Source organism: Salvelinus sp. IW2-2015, linkage group LG19 (genome assembly GCF_002910315.2).
Source record: "Salvelinus sp. IW2-2015 linkage group LG19, ASM291031v2, whole genome shotgun sequence".
In the NCBI taxonomy this organism is placed as follows: domain Eukaryota; kingdom Metazoa; phylum Chordata; class Actinopteri; order Salmoniformes; family Salmonidae; genus Salvelinus; species Salvelinus sp. IW2-2015.
This window is the reverse complement of record NC_036859.1, coordinates 30,560,335-30,582,266: the sequence shown is the minus strand read 5'-3', so window position 1 is coordinate 30,582,266 and position 21,932 is coordinate 30,560,335. Positions and strand designations below refer to the sequence as shown.

Sequence of the window (21,932 nt, the reverse complement as noted above, 5' to 3'; positions counted from 1 at the left end):
ATTATTATACATTTTATTTTTCAGACAATTTGGAACAGTGTAAACAACACTAAATACATGATAAGTAATAACAAAGAAGCTGTTCTAACAAAAAAATTGTAAAGCCTTTTTACAGCATTGCAAMGATTAAAAACAGACGAATTTGTGAAATTGTTTATCCGACATGTTGTGGTTGCGTGAGGCTTGGTGCTCACAGAATCAGTAGGCTATTAAACAAACACTCAAACAGAAGCAGGATCTGTCTTAGTTCTGTAGATATACAGTATATAGATGATTTATAAAGCCAGGCACATTTAACAGTTAGGCTATTGATTATAGGCCTAATCGAGTTGGGGTTTCCTCTCTCCTCATTTTTCTTAGACAATTAAGTCAAGGGCTGTTTCCTCATTTCCTAACTCCGCTGCTGCCTCCACTGCATTGTTCTCAACACCAATATGCTGGTTAACTATTATGCACATAGCAACATGGTCTAGGAAAAGGCGCCAATTCAACAGTGCTGCGGACAACGATCACTATCCAACGTGGGAAAAAGCGTTGTTCTTACCATAATATAACCATATACTGTACAATTAAAGTAGCACATGTCTTAGAGTGATGGACTGTGCCATCCCCATGGCCTCCACAATGGATCAGTCCACTCAGACAGGCACGAATCAGACAGGTGTCTTGTACACCCTGAACAATTTTTGCCACTGCTCGACTCAAGAAATCTCGGTCGACCAACAGCCTATCGACCAGTCAACTAAATGGGGTCACCCCTAATGGTAACAGCTAGCATGCGCTAATGCTAGTTAGCAACCGAGATAAAGCTAGTTAGCAACTTCCTTCAAACTTCACGAAGACACCTCACTGGTAATGCTCAGGGAAATGGCTGAAACATGATATGAAACATGAATAGGGCCCTTTTCAATCAAACCCAATATGCAGGGGTTTCTGGGATATTGAAAACCGCTGCATTCTTTGTTTGCTATGAGATAGCATGTCTGAATCCAAGAGAAACTCCCTCCCCTCCCTTTATTTTACAGTACAAAATATAGTTATTCTGGTACGGTGTCCATATTAGGACAGCCTCAGAGTTTCAAGGAGTTGGAATGAACGCAGGACAGTATATAAGAGTCTATAATGACCTTGCCAGCAGGCACCCACTGTCAGCTGGGTGTCGATTGACGAGGGATGGATGGGCCAATCGTCCGTCACCAGGTAGGGTTCGTAGGTCACGCCATCCACAAAGAGCGTCACGGCAGGAAACTCCACGTTGATCACGTAGTAGTGCCACTCCTTATCACAGATCTGTAAGACATAGGGACATGATGTTAGCATTGAGTTAAACCCACCAATGAGTTGTGTAGATCTAGTTGGTATTTAAGCACATTGATAATCACCTTCCCACATACTCATACTTCATTGGATTCAATAAGATATAATACTGTAACAAACAAACCCATGTGGATGATATTTCTTAAATTAACAATTTATTTATGGTTATCATAAAGCCCAAACCCAACAATGCATGTTTGGAAGTCTCCCTCTCAATCTCAGTAATGAAAAACACATTAAACTTCATTCAGATTCATCCCGCTTCTCTCTTGTTAATTTGTTCTCAGGATAATTAATGAAGTTTAACTGTAAGGAGTTGCTCATTAAGGGGACATGGATTTACGAGCGCTGAGTCAGGGGACCATCACACAACTTTTTCATTAAGCCCAAAACACTAACTTATTCCAAAACCTCCCTGGGGGAAGAACCAAAGCCTGTCAAATCCAGCCCAGCAGTCAGTCAGGCACCAGCCAATCGAAAGGAAATTGACCCAGCTCAGCTCTTATAATAATAGTGTTATGTTCCCCCCCTGGCAAGTGTCTAGTGTTGAGATACTTCCAGGGAGAAGTTGGCCCCACGCTCTGATCTTGAATCAGCTTTTAACTCCCCAACTGTAAGTTGTAACTATCAGGGGGTACACTGCGAAACTGACCTTGGATTAGATGTTTGAGGGGCAATTGCGGCGTACATGGTTGAGATCTATTGTGGAGGGAGATAGCTGTCAAATAGTAGTACTGCAGCACTGTAGATGATTGGATAGAATCCCCCACGCACAGAGCTAGGATCAGCTTTCAACTCCCAATTCAATTCCAAACTGGCTTTAGATCAGAAGTTGAGGGAAACTTCATTCTATTAAATCAACTATATGGAGGGAGATAACTGTCAAACAGTGTGTTTGTAGATGTCTCCAGAGTGCTCTGAGGAGTTTATCATTCAAGTAATGCAATCTCATGCTGCTGATTTACCAGTGAGCCTTGAACAACCTCTCTAGTCGGCGCACAAGGCAGTCAGGCATGGCTAACTCCTTCCCTGATGCCTCGCACACCCAGGAAGCCTTTCATGCTCACAAACATGAGGCATCATTTAAAATGTTGTTTTCTTTAATCAGTGTGAGTAAGACCGCATTAGGTCGCTCGCTGTCGGTAAACACTGATACGCGGCCCACGCAGTGGTAAACACCGATTCGCGGCCCACGCAGTGGTAAACACCGATACGCGGCCCACGCAGTGGTAAACACCGATACGCGGCCCACGCAGTGGTAAACACCGATACGCGGCCCACGCAGTGGTAAACACCGATACGCGGCCCACGCAGTGGTAAACACCGATACGCGGCCCACGCAGTGGTAAACACCGATACGCGGCCCACGCAGTGGTAAACACCGATACGCGGCCCACGCAGTGGTAAACACCGATACGCGGCCCACCCAGTGGTAAACACCGATACGCGGCCCACGCAGGCATAGATGTGAATATATATATTGTATATACCTATACAAAGGCACTTGTAGTCACCCACACATAAACATACACATCCCTACGTGTGCACGGACGCATGCAGGCACACACACACACACACACACACACACACACACACACACACACACACACACACACACACACACACACAGGTGTCGCTGTCACGCTGTGGAGAGTAAAATGTCAGAGAGACCTCCTGTAACTGACTGATGTCTCCTGGGAACAACCACTCTCTGTAGCTTCTCTCCCTTCTCTCTGACTATTCTCTCCAGGGAGATACCACGCCACTCCTCACTGCACAGACCCTCCTCTGATCTCCCTCTCTGGGTACTACCGTCTCTCTACCGGCCTTTGAATTCCTCTTTATGGGACAGGTTGACTAACTAAGCATTTTGCACCAGGCGAAAAAAAATCCAGTCATAAAACACCAAACAGAAAGCTAAAGCAAAAGCATGTAGCAGTATTCATTTAAAATGTTCCTTGAAATGTCTTAACCATCCTCTTTGCCCTTACTGTTGCCGTTTTGTTCTGGTCTCTATGGTTGATATCATCTGGGAAACACAGGTGTACATTTCTTCACCTGGAGAGAAATAGCAAGTCTGTCACAGTGATCTCAGAGAGACTGGCTTACATGTACTGATGGTGGTGGTTGAGCATGTTGAATTATAGATCATACTTTTGATAACTCTATAAGCTTAAATGTCGTGTAAGTTAGACTTATGTCCACAAATGTACCTATTATATGACACTTGAAGTCGGAAGTTTACATACACCTTAGCCAAATACATTTAAACTCAGTTTTTCACAATTCCTGACATTTAATCCTATTCCCTGTCTTAGGTCAGTTAGGATCACCACTTTATTTGAAGAATGTGAAATGTCAGAATAATAGTAGAGTGAATGATTTATTTCAGCTTTTATTTCTTTCATCACATTCCCAGTGGGTCAGAAGTTTACATGCATTCAATTAGTATTTGGTAGCATTGCCTTTCAATTGTTTAACTTGTGTCAAATGTTTCGGGTAGCCTTCCGGAAGCTACCCACAATAAGTTGGGGGAATTTTGGTAAATTCCTCCTGACAGAGCTGGTGTAACTGAGGCAGGTTTGTAGGCCTCCTTGCTCGCACATGCTTCTTCAGTTCTGCCCACAAATTTTCTATGGGATTGAGTCAGGGCTTTGCAGAGGTGGGACCAAGTCATTGTTTTACAAGTCACAAGTAAGTCTCAAGTCTTAGCACTCAAGTCCCAAGTCAAGACAGGCAAGTCCGAGTCAACTCTCAAGTCAAGACCGTGACGTATCAAGTCAAGTCTCAAGTCCTAAACTTTGAGTTTCGAGTCCTAAACAAGTCATAATGTGCTCTTCACCAAATGTAATACCATTTCATATTAGTATATTACATTTACGAAAATCATGAATGCTTTTAAAAATATCTATTTATTACTTTCCAAATAAACGTTATATTTCCATGGAAATACATGGGTAGCCATGAGAAAGACCTGCACTTGTACTTTTTCTATAAAAGCAGAGACCCGACTATGTTTGTTAAGCTTTCAACTCTGAACCATTCTTGGTGATGGTTGATTGCTTCATTTTTGCAAATCTTATAATAAAATTGTTGTTTGAAAGAATCTGCAGTCTGTCTTCCTATAGAATTATTTATCTGACAGAACTCAAAGCTAAGATCCTATCAAGCTATAGGACAACAACAAAGAGAGAATATTTAATCACCTCATCACTTTATGTTTGCCATCCATGCTTGACTTTAACTACAACAGAATAAGATGCCACTTTGGTTTAGCTGGTGTTATGTGACAGTGAGGTGTACACAGTGTTCATTCTCCATACCTCCTTCACAACATAACTAATGTCCCTAAAGCAGTGATTATGTAGCTGTTACAGAACGGTGAACGCAGAATTTTTCACCAGCTTACAGTACATGCGCCCTGTAATGAAAAACACATAAGGCATTAATCTTCGCATGACAGGAGGAGGATCAGCAAGTTAAACACTCACACATAAAAACAATCTCTGACACACACATACACACAATCAATCTCTCTGCATCTGTCTCATGCACACACACACGTAGATGCAGACACACACACACACACACGTAGATGCAGACACACACACACACGTAGATGCAGACACACACACACGTAGATGCAGACACACACACACACGTAGATGCAGACACACACACACAGCTAGGCACTGTGTAAATATCAACAGAGACATCTGTTTTCTCTCCACCTCTTGATTCACTTCGGTTTCACCGTTAATCTGTCTGTTGTCAGCAGATTGCATCTTGACCTTCAGATCTAACAAAAGACATGAATAAAAACCCAAGAACAGGTTGGAGTGAAAAGCGTGGTCTTCCTCGATACCTTTCAGTTTTTTTGGAGAGATGAGAGAAATGCCTTGCAGGCTACACACTGACATTCCTGTTTTCTCTCATCAGGCATATACAGTAGGTCTGCACTGTGTTGTGTCCCATTGACTTGCTCACTAGCCACGTATAGGCACAAGTGTAATGTTCTTCTGAAAACAATAAAAAAATTGTGCTACGCCACTAAAGAGCGTGGACCATAACAAAAATCCTGACAGAAAAGCGTATCTGTTCGACCCATTCAACCAATTCCGTTTCTATGACGCACTAGCAGAAAGTGATTCTGGTCCTAAACGACCCACCCACTTCCTGTGAAAGCATTGTTGGACTCTGATGAATACGACCCTGGACTCTGACACAATAGAGGTGGGAGAAGGGGATGGAATGAGGTGACAGCTCTCCCTCTCCTTTCTCTTCTCCCTGATAAGGAGTGTATGTTATATGTGCTCCAGTACACAGCTACACATCACAGCCTACTGAAGCATGAGATTGGCTGACTGTTGGAAATGGGCCGATGGTGTCAAATAGAATTCTGGGGCCCCCACTGTCAAGATCTCTTCCGGGCCACTCATAAACAATAAGGCCCTCGCGGAGAGCTGAAAATGGTGTAACACTCTCTTAAGTAATTTCCTCTGGTACGAATGATTAAGCGTGGAAATAGTAGTGTAAACTACAAGACTGTCGTGTCAAATGAATAGAGAGTTTAATAGTCCACGTTTCGGTCCCGGGTTATTACATTTCTGCAGTGGCCCACAGAAGGGAATGTCATATAAAACAATGGAGTTAAGGAAAAATAGTTGATGTTAGGTACATTTGAATGTTATTGGATATGAGGTGATAGTGTACATTTGAATGTTATTGGCATATGAGGTACATAGTGTACATTTGAATGTTATGTGGATATGAGGTGATAGTGTACATTTTAATGTTATTGCATATGAGGTAATAGTGTACATTTGAATGTTATTGTATATGAGGTAATAGTGTACAGTTGAATGTTATTGGAGGTAATAGTGTACAGTTGAATGTTATTGGAGGATATGTGTACATTTGAATGATTGGAGGTGAGTGTACATTTGAATTTTATTGATGTATAGTGTACATTTGAATGTTATATGTATATGAGGTAAATAGTGTACATTTGAATGTTATTGTATATGAGGTAATAGTGTACATTTGAATGTTATTGTATATGAGGTATATTGGTACATTTGAATGTTATTGGAGGTGATAGTGTACATTTGAATGTTATTGTATATGAGTAATAGTGTACATTTGAATGTTTGTATGAGTAATAGTGGATATTTGAATGTTATTGGATATGAGGTAAAGTGTACATTTAATGTTATTGTATATGAGTAATAGTGTACATTTGAATGTTATGGATATGAGGTAACAGTGTACATTTGAATGTTATTGCATATGAGGTAATAGTGTACATTTGAATGTTATTGGATATGAGTAATAGTGTATATTGAATGTTATTGGAGGTGATAGTGTACATTTGAATGTTTTAAGGTGATAGTGTATATTTGAATGTTATTGATATGAGGTGATAGTGTACATTTGAATGTTATTGGATATGAGGTGATAGTGTACATTTGAATGTTATTGGAGTGATAGTGTACATTGAATGTTATTGTTGGTAAGTGTATTTGATGTAATTTGATATTGAGGTAATAGTGTACATTTTAATGTTATTGGAGGTAATAGTGTACATTTGAATGTTATTGGGTGATAGTGTACATTTGAATGTTATTGAAGGTGATATGTATATTTGAATGTTATTGATATGAGGTAATAGTGTACATTTGAATGTTATTGGGAGGTGATAGTGTACATTTGAATGTTATTGTATATGAGGTAATAGTGTACATTTGAATGTTATTGTATATGAGGTAATAGTGTACATTTGAATGTTATTGGTATAGGTGATAGTGTACATTTGAATGTTTATGGAGGTGATAGTGTATTTGAATGTTATTGAGGTGATAGTGTACATGTTGAATGTTATGTATATAGAGGTAAAGTGTACATTTGAATGTTATTGTATATGGTGTATAGTGGATATTTGAATGTTATTGGATATGAGGTAACAGTGTACATTTGAATGTTATTGTTATGAGGTATAGTGTACATTTGAATGTTATTGGATATGAGGTAACGTGTACATTTGAATGATTGGATATGAGGAATAGTGTACATTTGAATGTTATTGGAATGAGGTAAAGTGTCAATGTGAATGTTTATTGAGGGTGATAGTGTACATTTGAATGTATTGATATGAGGTAATAGTGTACATTTGATGTTATTGTATATGAGGTAATAGTGTATTTTGAATGTTATTGGAGTGATAGTGTACATTTGAATGTTATTGAGTGATAGTGTATATTTAATGTTATTGGATATGAGGTGATAGTGTACATTTGAATGTTATTGGATATGAGGTGATAGTGTACATTTGAATGTTATTGAGTATAGGATTCGATTTATGGTGAGTGTATATTTGATGTTATTGGATATGAGGTAATAGTGTACATTTTAATGTTATGAGGTAATAGTGTACATTTATGTTATGGGAGTGATTAGTGTACATTGAATGTTATTGAAGGTGATAGTGTATATTTGAATGTTATTGATATGAGTAATAGTGTACATTGATGTTATTGGAAGTGATAGTGTACATTTGAATGTTATGTATTGAAGGTAATAGTGTATATTTGAATGTTATTGTATATGAGGTAATAGTGGACATTTGAATGTTATTGGATATGAGGGTAGTGTCATTTGAATGTTATGGAGTGATAGTGTACATTTTGAATTTGATTGGTGGTATAGTGTACATTTGATGTTATTGTATATGAGGTAATAGTGTACACTGAATGTTATTGCATATGAGGTAATAGTGTACATTTTTATGTTATTGGAGGTGATAGTGTACATTTGAATGTTATTGGAGGTAATAGTGTACATTTGAATGTTATTTAGGTATAGTGTACATTTGAATGTTATTGTATATGAGGTAATAGTGTACATTTGAATGTTATTGTAGGTGATAGTGTACATTTGAATTTATGAGGTGATAGTGACATTTATGTTATTGTATATGAGGTAATAGTGTACATTTGAATGTTATTGTATATGAGGTAATAGTGTGACATTTTAATGTTATTGAGGTGATAGTGTACATTTGAATGTTATTGTATATGAGGTAATAGTGTACATTTTAATGTTTTGTATATGATAATAGTGTACATTTTAATGTTATTGAGTGATAGTGTACATTTGAATGTTATTGTATATAGGTATAGTGTACATTTGAATTTATTGGAGGTAATAGTGTACATTTGAATGTTATTGGAGGTGATAGTGTACATTTGAATGTTATTGTATATAGGTAATAGTGTACATTTTTAATGTTATTGGAGTGATAGTGTACATTTGAATGTTATTGTATATGTAGGAATAGTGTACATTTGAATGTTATTGTATATGAAGTTAATAGTGTACATTGAATGTTATTGAGGTGATAGTGTACATTTAATGTTATTGTATATGAGGTGAATAGTGTTACAGTTGAATGTTTATTGGAGGTGATAGTGTACATTTGAATGTTATTGGAGGTGATAGTGTACAGTTGAATGTTTTGGAGGTAATAGTGTACATTGAATTATTGGAGGGATAGTGTAACATTTGAATGATATTGAGGTAATAGTGTACAGTGAATTTATTGGAGTGATGTGTAATTTGAATGTTATTGGAGGTGATAGTGTACATTTGAATGTTATTGGAGTATAGTGTACAGTGAATGTATTGGAGGTATAGTGTACATTGAATGTTATTGGAGGTAATAGTGTACATTTTGAATGTTATTGGAGGTGATAGTGTACATTTGAATGTTATTGAGTGTAGTGTACATTGAATGTTATTGGATATGAGGTAATAGTGTACAGTTGAATGTTATTGGAGGTGATAGTGTACAGTTGAATGTTATTGGAGGTGATAGTGTGTACATTTGAATGTTATTGGAGTGATAGTGTACATTTGAATGTTATTGGAGGTGATAGTGTACATTTTGATCAGGTGGCACTGGGTCTCAAAACACTTGAACAGGACTACACAGTACATACAGAAGGTATTCAGACCCCTTGACTTTTTCCACATTTTGATACGTTACAGCCTTATTCTGAAATTGATTAAATGTTTTTTTTTATCATCAATCTACACACAGCACCCCATAATGACAAAGCGAAAACAGGTTTTTAGAAATTTTTGAAAAAACTGAAATATATTATTTACGTAAGTATTCAGACCCTTTGCTATGAGACTCAAAATTGAGCTCAAGTGCATCCTGTTTCCATTGATCATCCTTGAGATGTTTGTACAATGTGATTGGAGTCCACCTGTGGTAAATTCAATTGATTGGACATGATTTGGAAAGGCACACACCTGTCTATATACCAAAAAATGTCTGCAGTATTGAAGGTCCCCAAGAACACAGTGGCCTCCATCCTTCCTAAATGGAAGAAGTTTGGAACCAGCAAGATTGTTTCTAGAGCTGGCTGCCCGGCCAAACTGAGCAATCGGGGGAGAAKGGCCTTGGTCAGGGAGGWGAACAAGCTCCAGAGTTCCTCTGTGGAGATGGGAGAACCTTCCAGAAGGACAACCATCTCTGCAACACTCGACCAAATCAGGCCTTTACGATAGAGCAGCCAGACGGAAGCCACTCCTCAGTAAAAGGCACATGACAGCCTGCCTGGAGTTTGCCRAAAGGCACCTAAAAGACTCTCAGACCATGAGAAACGAGATTCTCTGGTCTAATGAAACCAAGATTGAATCTTTGGCCTGAATGCCAATCGTCACATATGGAGGAAACTTGGCACCATCCCTACAGTGAAGCATGGTGGTGGCAGCATCATGCTGTGGGGATGGGTTTCAGCGGCAGGAACTGGGAGACTAATCAGGATCAAGGGAAAGATGAACGGAGCAAAGTATAGAGAGATCCTTGATGAAAACCTGCTCTAGCGCGCGCAGGACCTCAGACCGGGGCAAAGGTTCACCTTCCAACAGGACAACGACCCTAAGCACACAGCCAAGACAACACAGGAGTGGCTTCGGTACAAGTCTCTGAATGTCCTTGAGTGGCCCAGCCAGAACCCAACCGAACATCTTTGGAAAGACCTGGAAATAGCTGTGCAGCGACGCTCCCCATCCAACCTGACAGAGCTTGAGAGGATCTGCAGAGAAGAATGGGTGAAAATCCACAAATACAGCTGTTGTGTCAAGCTTGTAGTGTCATACCCAAGAAGACTTCAGGCTGTAATCACTGCCAAAGGTGATTCAACAAAGTACTGAGTAAAAGGTCTGAATAYTTATGTAAATGTGATATTTCATTTAGAATTTTTTTATTTGCAAAAATGTCAAAAAATYAGCTTTTGCTTTGTCATTTTGGGGTATTGTGTGTAGATTGATGAGGGGGRAAACTATTGAATGATTTTTAGAACAAGACTGTAACGTAACAGAATGTGGAAAAAGTCAAGGGGTCTGAATACTTTCTGAATGCACTGTATATCTAGGAGATACTGTATAAGAAAGCTCTGGAAATATGTGTTTTTTTTGGGCACAAAACTACCTCCAATACTTCCATTCATTTGTATGGGTTACCTGTGGGGGTCATAGCGCAAAACAGAGAACACCATCGTGTTCGTGAGAGCCTCTCGTTTCCAAAGTGTGGTCATATTAGTTTGTAGCCCAAACGGTTTGTACACTACAGACAGAAGTTGGCACATCCACATGACCTGCTTCAGATGTTTTGGTGAGAAGACCGGTTTTCAGGATACCTTATGGTTTTCAGGATACCTTATGGTTTTCAGGATACCTTATGGTTTTCAGGATACCTTATGGTTTTCAGGATACCTTATGGTTTTCAGGATACCTTATGGTTTTCAGGATACCTTATGGTTTTCAGGATACCTTATGGTTTTCAGGATACCTTATGGTTTGACAAACACCACTGTAGCTCTGCCACCTTCCATCGCAGATGCGGAAGGCCCACGTGTTGTATTGAGACGCAGCCCCAGATATCTGGAGCATAAATTGACAGATTTTGATGGGAATTATTTTATTATGTTATTTAGATTGACTCTTAAGGATTTTAATGATTCAGGGAGTGTTTCTCTGTTAGCCCTGCAGCACGCTAGCCTGCTTTAGATGCACACACACACCCACCAGCTGAACATTGCATTAAAACATRGCATTATCCAGAGAGGGATGGGATCAGCTCTCCAGCCTCCTCTGAGTCCACTGACTATCTACAATTACCAACATAAGGGAGCTGAGTCTGTTGGGTGGAGCTGTCATGGGAAGCATGTTACACTGTCATTTAAAGGAGTAGGATCAAGATCTGTGTAGACTAGAGAGAAGGTTAGACTCTCGTCCATGCATACCAAATGGCCCCGTTCATGTTATGTGATCGTTATGAGCCAAAAGGGGCTTATGGGTAAGCCTCAGTGAAAGTTTGCCAGTGTAGTCTGGAGGCCAGTATCAGCTACTTGTCAATAGCCTGTCAGGAAGAAGAGTCTGTTTGACAAAAAAAAAGTCTGCAAGAGCATGGTTCATTCTATATGTCCTATACTTTACTGAACAAAAAATATAAATGCAACAATTTCAATGATTTTACTGAATTACAGTTCATATAAGGAAATAAGGCAAATTAAATACATTCATTAGGCCYTAATCTATAGATTTCACATGACTGGGCAGGGGCGAAGCCATGGGAGGGCATTGGCCGACCCATTTGGGAGCCAGACCCAGCCAATCAGAATGGGTTTGTCCCACAAACGGGCTATATTACAGACAGAAATACTCCTCAGTTTCATCAGGTGTCTGGGTGGCGTGTCTCAGATGATCCCGCAGGTAAAGAAGCCGGATGTGGTGGACCTGAAATGGCGTGGTTACACGTGGTCTGTGGTTGTAACGCCAATTGGATGTACTGCCAAATTCTCTAAAACGATGCTTATGGTAGAGAAATTACCATTAAATTCTCTGGCAACTGCTCTGGTGGACATTCCTGCAGTCAGCATGCCAATTGCATTTCCCTTGATCCCTCAAAACTTGAGACATCTGTGGCTTTGTGTGACAAACTGCATATTTTAGAGTGGCCTTTTATTTTCCCCAGCACAAGGTGCACCTGTGTAATGATCATGTAGTCTAATCAGCTTCTTAATATGCCACACCTGTCAGGTGGAGGGATTATCTTGGCAAAGGAGAAATGCTCACTAACAGGATTGTAAACACATTTCTGCACAACATTTGAGAGAAATAAGGTTTTGTGCGTATGGAAAATTTCTGTAATATTTTTTTTCAGCTCAAGAAACCAACACTTTACATGTTGCGTTTTTTTATTTAATTTTTTAATGTTTTTTTGTTCACCCCTTTTTTTCTCCCCAATTTCGTGGTATCCAATTGGTAGTAGTTACAGTCTTGTCTCATCGCTGCAACTCCCGTACGGACTAAGGAGAGGCGAAGGTCGAGAGCCATGCGTCCTCCGAAACACAACCCAACCAAGCCGCACTGCTTCTTGACACAATGCCCATCCAACCCGGAAGCCAGCCGCACCAATGTGTCGCACTAAGGAAACACCGTACACCTGGCGACCGTGTCAGCGTGCACTGCGCCCGGCCCGCCACAGGAGTCGCTAGTGCGCGATGAGACTAGGATATGCCTGCAGGCCAAACCCTCCCTAACCCGGACGACGCTGGGCCAATTGTGCGGCGCTCCATGGGCCTCCCGTTCGCGGCCGGCTGCGACAGAGCCTGGGCTCAAACCCAGAATCTCTAGTGGCACAGCTAGCACTGCGATGCAGTGCCTTAGACCACTGCACCACTCGGGAGGCCCACATGTTGCGTTTTTGTTCAGTATATAATCCATTGTTTAATAGATCAACTGATCAACTGATCAACTGACTGACTGACTGACTGACGGATGTGACTGACTGACTTAATGATGTGACAACCGTTAAGCTAACCAACTAGCTAACACACATGTATGTGTTACTGTATATTCCTGGCCTAACTTTGTAAGAGACTGTGTGTGTGTGAGAGAGAGAGACTGCACTATAGGTGTGTTCCTCCTCCCATCCCCCTCCCGTCCCCCTCCCCTCCCTGGGTGCGACCCACTGTTGTACCCCTGCATTATTAATGCCAGTCCATTACATGGCAGAGCAATGGCACCAAGGTGATTCAGTTCTAGCCTCTGCAGAGGTACAGAGTGATGTGTCTCAATACACCATGGAACCATGGCAGCACGAAACACTATAGGAGGGGGGAGGGAATTTAAAGACGCACATCTTGGTTAATAAAAGAGCTGACTGGAAAATATGACATGTAATTACTTTTGATATATAGGTAGGAGTATATTTTCTGAGAAAAGTCCTAGCAAAAGTGTACACTCAACTTACTTTTGTGGGTTTGGAGATCTGTGCCCCAGCCCCTTTCTGTCCCAAGAGGGACCCTTTTTGGCTTCCTAGAGACCAGAAGKAATAGCGTGCACATCCTAATTGATGTTGGGCGGTGAGCGCTAGGATATCCAGCCAAAGAAATCATTGCCCCACTCCAAACACGTCCTGTTTACTGAATTAAGGACAGTCTGATTTTACAGGCTCTTTGATGAAAGGATTTTTGTTGGAACCTTTGAAATGAAATCTCTCTCTTTTATTTTCTCTCTCATACTCACATGCTCTACCTTTATCTCTCTCTCTCCCCTCCCTCTCTCTGGCAGATGAGTGGAATTTGCTCTGTTAATGTGGCGATAGAGCTGTAGTCTGTCTGAATAATTTAGTATTCATGATTATTTCAAGCTTTAAACAGCCCTTTAGGTACATCAGGAATGGGCTTTTATCCCAGAGAAGAGAGGGAGAAAGAGAGAGTGTCAATAAGTCTGCCAGCTGAATACAGAGAGCTGAGATTCGGCTCATGTTTTTCTCTTTTTTATTCTCTCATTTTGTTGAGTTTACTTGTCACAGAGCTTGGCGAAGGTGACATCAAATACACCTTACTCCATGGCTTTGAGAAAACTAAACAAAGCACACTATATGGCTGGTCCTGTAGACTCTGTTGTAGGTCTCAAAAAAGACGTAGCCAAAGGTAATTTAGAGAGTGTTAAAAGAAACATACTGGAGCTACTCATATATTCCCTACAAATCAGCCGGGTTAGACAATCTGGACCCTCTCTTTCTAAAATTATCCGCGAAATTGTTGCAACCCATATTACTAGCCTGTTCAACCTCTCTTTCATATCGTCTGAGATCCCCAAAGATTGGAAAGCTGCCGCGGTCATCCCCTCTTCAAAGGTGGAGACACTCTAGACCCAAACTGTTATAGACCTATATCCATCCTGCCCTGCCTTTCTAAAATCTTTGAAAGCCAAGTTAATATCAGATCACCAACCATTTTGAATCCGACCGTACCTTCTCCACTATGCAATCTGGTTTCAGAGCTGGTCATGGGTGCACCTCAGCCATGCTCAAGGTCCTAAACGATATCATAACCACCATCGATAAAAGACAGTACAGTGCAGCCGTCTTCATCGACCTGGCCAAGGCTTTCGACTCTGTCAATCACCGCATTCATATCAGCAGACTCAACAGCCTTGGTTTTTCAAATGACTGCCTCGCCTGGTTCACCAACTACTTCTCAGATAGAGTTCAGTGTGTCAAATCGGAGGGCCTGTTGTCCGGACCTCTGGCAGTCTCTATGGGGGTGCCACAGGGTTCAACTCTCGGGCCAACTCTTCTCTCTGTATATATCAATGATGTCGCTCTTGCTGCTGGTGATTCTCTGATCCACCTCTACGCAGACGACACCATTCTGTATACATCTGGCCCTTCTTTGGACACTGTGCTAGCAAACCTCCAAGCGAGCATCAACGCCATACAACACTCCTTCCGTGGCYTCCAACTGCTTTTAAATGCTAGTTAAACTAAGTGCATGCTCTTCTTTTTAATTTWAWWTTTTTWAATTTTTWAAATTTATTTTTTTATCCCATTTTCTCCCCAATTTTCGTGGTATCCAATCGCTAGTAATTACTATCTTGTCTCATCGCTACAACTCCCGTACGGGCTCGGGAGAGACGAAGGTCGAAAGCCATGCGTCCTCCGAAGCACAACCCAACCAAGCCGCACTGCTTCTTTAACACAGCGCGCCTCCAACCCGGAAGCCAGCCGCACCAATGTGTCGGAGGAAACACCGTGTACCTGGCCCCCTTGGTTAGCGCGCACTGCGACCGGCCCGCCACAGGAGTCGCTGGAGCGCGATGAGACAAGGATATCCCTACCGGCCAAACCCTCCCTAACCCGGACGACGCTATGCCAATTGTGCGTCGCCCCACGGACCTCCCGGTCGCGGCCGGCTGCGACAGAGCCTGGGCGCGAACCCAGAGACTCTGGTGGCGCAGCTAGCACTGCGATGCAGTGCCCAAGACCACTGCGCCACCCGGGAGGCCCAAGTGCATGCTCTTCAACCGATTGCTGCCCGCACCCTCCCACCCGACTAGCATCACTACTCTGGACGGTTCTGACCTAGAATATGTTGGACAACTACAAATACCTAGGTGTCTGGTTMGACTGTAAACTCTCCTTCCAGACTCACATTATGCATCTCCAATCCAAAATTAAGTCTAGAATCAACTTCCTATTTCGCAACAAAGCCTCCTTCACACATGCTGCCAAACATACCCTCGTAAAACTGACTATCCTACCGATCCTTGACTTCGGCGATGTCATTTACAAAATAACCCCCAACGCTCTACTCAGCAAACAGGATGTAGTCTATCACAGTGCCATCCGTTTTATCACCAAAGCCCCATATACTACCCACCACTGCGACCTGTATGCTCTCGTTGGCTGGCCCTCACTACATATCCATTGCCAAACCCACTGGCTCTAGGTCATCTATAAGTCTTTGCTTGGTAAAGCCCCGCCTTATCTCAGCTCACTGGTCACCATAGCAACACCCACCTGTAGCACGTGCTCCAGCATATATGTTGCACTGGTCATCCCCAAAGCCAACACTTACTTTGGCTGCCTTTCCATCCAGTTCTCTGCTGCCAATGACTGGAACGAATTACAAAAATCTCTGAAGCTGGAGTCTTATATCTCCCTCTCTAACTTTAAGGATCAGCTGTCAGAGCAGCTTACCGATCACTGTACCTGTACACAGCCAATCGGTAAATAGCACACCCGACTACCTCATCCCCATATTATTACTTACCTTCTTGCTCTTTTGCACCCCAGTATCTCTACTTGCACATCATCATCTGCACATCTATCACTCCAGTATTAATGCTAAATTGTAATTATTTTCGCCTCTAGGGCCTATTTATTGCCTACCTCYCTACCCTTCTACATTTACACACACTGTAAATAGATTCTTCTATTTTTCTTTTATTTTGTGTTATTGACTGTATTTTCGTTTATGTGTAACTCTGTGTTGTTGTTTTTGTCGGCACTGCTTTGCTTTATCTTGGCCAGGTCGCAGTCGTAAATGAGAACTTGTTCTCAACTGGCCTACCTGGTTAAATAAAGGTGAAATTAAAAAAWAWATATATTTTTAATATATCGTTTTCTTGTGAGTCATAGCACAACAGGCCGGCGTCGACATCTCTGCTCTCCTGCGATTGACTCCTTCACCTGTTTTATGTCTATGTTGGCCTGGTATGGTTCCCAATCAGAGGCAGCTGTTTATCGTTGTCTCTGATTGGGGATCATATACAGGCAGCCATTTCTCCACTGTTTTTTTGTGGGATCTTGTTTTGAGTCAGTGCATGTGGCACCTCAGTACTGCACGGTCATTGTTGGTTTCTTTTTTTTCTTTTTTTAGTTTCACAAAATAAAAGATGTGGAACTCAGAGCACACTACGCCTTGGTCTGTTTATTCTACAGACGATTGTGACAATAGCGCAACAGAGAGCCACACTTCTAAGTGTCCATGCCTTACAAATCACTCTATGTGCAACCATGAATCAATTCAATTAGGCAGCCTAGTCCGGATAGGCGCTAAATCACACATTGAATGGAACTGATTCCCTTCCATCCATTCTCTATCTACACCAAACAGAGCACCGAGCCCAATCAATCTCATCCAAAACAATGGAGCTTCTTAACAGGGTGGGGGTACGAAAGGAGGGGTGTCACCCAGCATGGTAAATATATATATATATTTTATTTAACTAGGCATGTCAGTTAAGAACTAATTCTTATTTTACAATGACGGCCTACCCTGGCCAAACCCTCCCGTAACCCGGACGATGCTGGACCAAATGTGCGCCGCCCTAATGGCATAAGTAGATGTAAGCAGATAAGCACTCAATAGATGTTGTATTGACAAGCGCTGAGAGTAATTTTCTGCTAGTACCACCCGGGCCAGCAATCGAAGCCAGATGCGATGATAATGGTGCTGAGAGTTGCTCAGCATCGGCCGATGTGATTGGTTGGATCAGGAGATACTGGACCAATCACGACCCCCTTTCTCTGATGTGTCCTAAGATGATCAGGTGTAGTCATATATATACGCGATAACTTCGGGACGCCAATCAATGTGTTGACCCCGCAAACGCAAACAAATCTTTGGCCATCGACCTCATGCGCCATCTCAAGATTCTGTGAGATTAATATCTGGTTCGTCTGTGCACTTGGCTCACAGCTTCTAGTTTTCATAGATTTCCTCCCTCGGTCTATGGGTCGATCTGCTGAGAATACATGATACCTCGTTTGTATGGGTTTAAATCAATGCCACCCCATCAAGGCTCTTATTCTTGGTCTTATTAGGCGGTCAGCGTCGATACGGCCTCATAAGCATATAAATAGGGCTGGGATAAAAAACGTCCACAAATCTTGAGGGGTTTGTTTTTAGCTGTGTGGCAGTGTGTAGTGGCAGTGTGTCGTGTGGCTTGATGGTAGTATGGCTTTGTGGTAGTGTGGCTTTGTGGCAGTGCGGCTTTGTGGCAGTGTGTAGTGTGGTTTAGTGGCAGTGTTTGTTTGTAGCACTACTGGCTGTGTAGTGTACGTGGCTGTGGGCAGCGGGCCCAAGGTGTGTAGTGTGGCCAGGTGTTGTAGTGTTGGTTTTGTGGCAGTGTTCTGTAGTGTGGCTTCTGTGGCACGGATGTTGTAGAGTGTGACTTCTTGTTGTCAGTGTGTCTCAGTGCTATGTGGCCGACGTAGTGTGGCTTGTGGAAGGAGTGTGGCTTTGTGGCAGTGTTTGTAGTGTGACAGTGTGTAGTGTGGCTTTGTGGCAGTTTGGTTTAGTGTGACTTTGTGGCAGTGTGGCTTGGTCTAGGTGTGCTTGTGGCAGTGTGAGTGTGCTATTGGTGCAGGATAGTGTGTAGTGTGGCAGTGATGTGATCGTGGCTTTGTGGTAGTTTGTAGTGTGACTTTGTGCAGTGTCTAGTGTGCTTGTGGTGGCAGTGTGTAGTGTGGCTTTGTGGTAGTGTCTAGTGTGGCTTTGTGGTAGTGTGGCTTGTGTAGTTGTAGCGTTGGCTTTTGTGGCAGTGTGTAGTGTGGCTTTGTGTAGTTGCCTTTGTGGTAGTGTGGTAGTGTCATAGTGTGGCTTTGTGTAGTGTGTATGTGGCAGTGTGTATCGTGGCTTTGTGGTAGTTTTAGTGTGACTTTTGTGGCAGTGTCTAGTGTGACTTTGTGGCAGTGTGTAGTGTGGCTTTGTGGTAGTGTCTTAGTGTGGACTTTTGTGTTAGTGTCTAGTGTGACTTTGTGCAGTGTCTAGTGTGACTTTGTGGCAGTGTGTATGTGTGGCTTTGTGGTAGTGTGGCTTTGTGTAGTGTTTGCTTTGTGGCAGTGTCTAGTGTGACTTTGTGTTGTAAGTGCGGATTTTGGCAGTGTCTAGTGGACTTGTGTGCCAGTGTTGTAGTTGGCTTTGTGGTTAGGGTCTAGTGTGACTTTTGTGTTAGTGTCTAGTGTGACTTTGTGGCAGTGTCTTAGTTGTGACTTTGTGGCAGTGTGAGTGTGGCTTGTGGTAGTGTCTAGTGTGACTTTGTGTTAGTGTCTAGTGTGACTTTGGCGCAGTGTCTAGTGTGACTTTGTGGCAGTGTTGTAGTGTGGACTTTTGTGTAGTGTTTCTTTGTGGCAGTGTCTAGTGTGACTGTGGCAGTGTGTAGTGTGGCTTTGTGGTAGTGTGGCTTTGTTTAGTGTCAAGTGTGATTTTGTGGCAGTGTGTAGTGTGATTTTGTGGCAGTGTGTTAGGTTATGTTCAGTAGGGACTAAAGGAGAGGCTGCTGATAGCCATTTTGTGCTCGGGGAGTGTGGAGTGAATAATAGGTGCGTAGATCGGAGTGATCCATCGCTAAGTCCATTAACGGGGGGAAGGGAGGAAAAGGGAGGGGAGAGAAAGAGAAAAGTGTGTGTGCGTAACTGAGTGTGTTTGTGTGGCTCGTGTGTGCGTGTATGCCTGTCAGGTGAATAGTGAATGGATGGCACGCTCTCACTCTGTTCCATTGGCAGAATAGCACTCTTTCTTTCTTTCTCTCTCTCTCTTTCTCTCATTTGGAGAAAGGAGGAAGGAAGATTGCAAAATCAATAGGGCTAAATGGAGTTGCAGCGGAAGCTTGCTGATGGAACATGGAGTGCAGGATTCAGCTGTGACACCTTTCTCTCTCTCTCGCTCTCTCTCTCCCTCCCGCTTATTATCTACCTAAAGAGGCTCTACTCCTCTTCCATCCCTMCCTTCTTTCCCTCCCCTCCTTTAATGTCTACCGTCCAGAGAGAGGAAGAAAGAGAGTGCTATTCTGCCGATGGAAAAACACACACACGCACACACGCACACACGTACACACACACACGCGCACACGCACACGTACACGCACACACACACACACGGCAGGTGGCCCAGAGGGTTGCCAGTTCAATTCCCGGGTCCGATGGGAAGAATCTGTCAGGAAGTGAGCTGGCAACCAGAGGGTTGCTGGTATCAACTCCTAGATGCCATTGCCTGCTGTTGTGCCCTTGAGGAAGGCACTTAACAATTCCGAGCGCCCAGTGTGGCGCCCCCCCCCCGCACCTCTCTAAAAACCTGTATTGTGTCTTTCGGAGGGGTTGGGTTAAAAGCGGAAGTCAAATTTTGGTTGGACCTTGTGTTCAATTGACCAATAGTGATCTTAATCAGTGCAAGGGTGTCATACACACTCAAAACCCAATGCCTTAGACCTAATGGGAGCTGACTGGACTGATTGGCTAACAAACACACATGTATACATATGCACGTACGCACACACGTGTAACCACATGTAAACAYGCACACACACAGACGCTGTCATTGTGGCACCTCACATACTGCAGCAGCCTGCACCCTTCAACCAGTAAGTAGAGCCTGTCACTTTGTGGAACACTGGCCTGCTGTCAGTCTGTCATAGACATGGCCTTGCTACTCATACTATGGTCTGAACTGATTCAGTAGTCTGCTCCGCTCTCATACAATAGTCTGCATCACAGTCACATTCAAAGTTATGGCTCTGTGTGAATTGTGAACTTGACCTATGGTGTGCCCATTAGTGTCACGCCTGCTCCCGATCCCCTTCTCTGGCGCTCTCAGGCGCCAGGCGGTCCATCATTACGCACACCTGTCRCCATCGTTACACGCATCCCCTATATTTGTCTATTTCTCAGTTTCATCCTCGTGTCAGCATTAATGTCGTTATGTTTCCGCTGTCCCTGTTTTGCTTCATGTSGGTTATTTTTTAAATATTCCCTCCCTGTACTTGATTCTCGTCTCCCAGCATCTGTCCTCACAATTAGACTGCATGACAGTACTGCATTACAACTGTACCGTATTACATTCCAAACCACTCAACTACAGGACCTAATAAACATGTTCAAAATGACTCCCACATCCTGTCGGCCATTTTGGAGAGAAGAAAGGGAATTGTAGACTTCTGTTCCCGTGGTGACACAGCACTATAATGTGTACCACAGAATCAAGGACCCCATATTGTATTAACTGTCAGCAACAAGAAAGACAGAGATATCAAAGGAAACACACACACACACACACACACACACACACACACACACACACACACACACACACACACACACACACACACACACACACACACACACACACACACACACACACACACACACACACACACACCTAAATGATAGACAAAGAACAGAGATAATAAAAAGTGTTGGATCGTTAAGATAAAACGCACAAGCCTGGAAAATGTCGAAAGTGGTCGCTCCATTTTCAAAACATCTAAAACCAAGAGCTAATGTTAGCATCCAATGTCCTCTTTTAACTTTAGGGTGATGAGTTAGGGTAGTGATGTAGCATGTAGCCTCCTCCCTATGCTCCCCCAGCCTGTCTCATGCCTGGCCGATGTTTTGTGGAGGCTTTGTATTGACTTTGTTTGTTTACCGAAGCAGCTGAATCTGTTTCCTGCAACCCCTTCTCTTAGTCATAGCAGCCTCTTAGGAGAAAATAACGTTGGCATGGAGAAAAAATTACTTTTCCTCCTTTGACCTACAGCAAACAACTCAATTGCTCCCGGCCATTATAGACAGCGAGGATCCATACTTGTTAGACCAGCCTGATATTCTAGTAAACTGTTCCCTATACTTGTTAGACCAGCCTGATATTCTAGTAAACTGTTCCCTATACTTTTGTTAGACCAGCCTGATACTTCTAGTAACTGTTCCCTATACTTGTTAGACCAGCCTGATATTCTAGTAAACTGTTCCCTAT

General features: G+C 42.5%; 1 protein-coding gene across 2 annotated transcripts in view; it reads right to left on the bottom strand.

Annotated features, from left to right (window-relative positions):
• Window positions 1-21,932, bottom strand: part of clstn2a (calsyntenin 2a) — a 273,040-nt gene that overhangs the window by 18,190 nt on the left and 232,918 nt on the right. For both annotated transcript variants that reach the window (XM_024010315.2, XM_024010316.2), the window contains exon 9: window positions 1,128-1,290. In XM_024010315.2, the coding sequence (XP_023866083.1) occupies window positions 1,128-1,290 (163 nt within the window). The remainder of the gene's footprint in view (window positions 1-1,127; window positions 1,291-21,932) is intronic.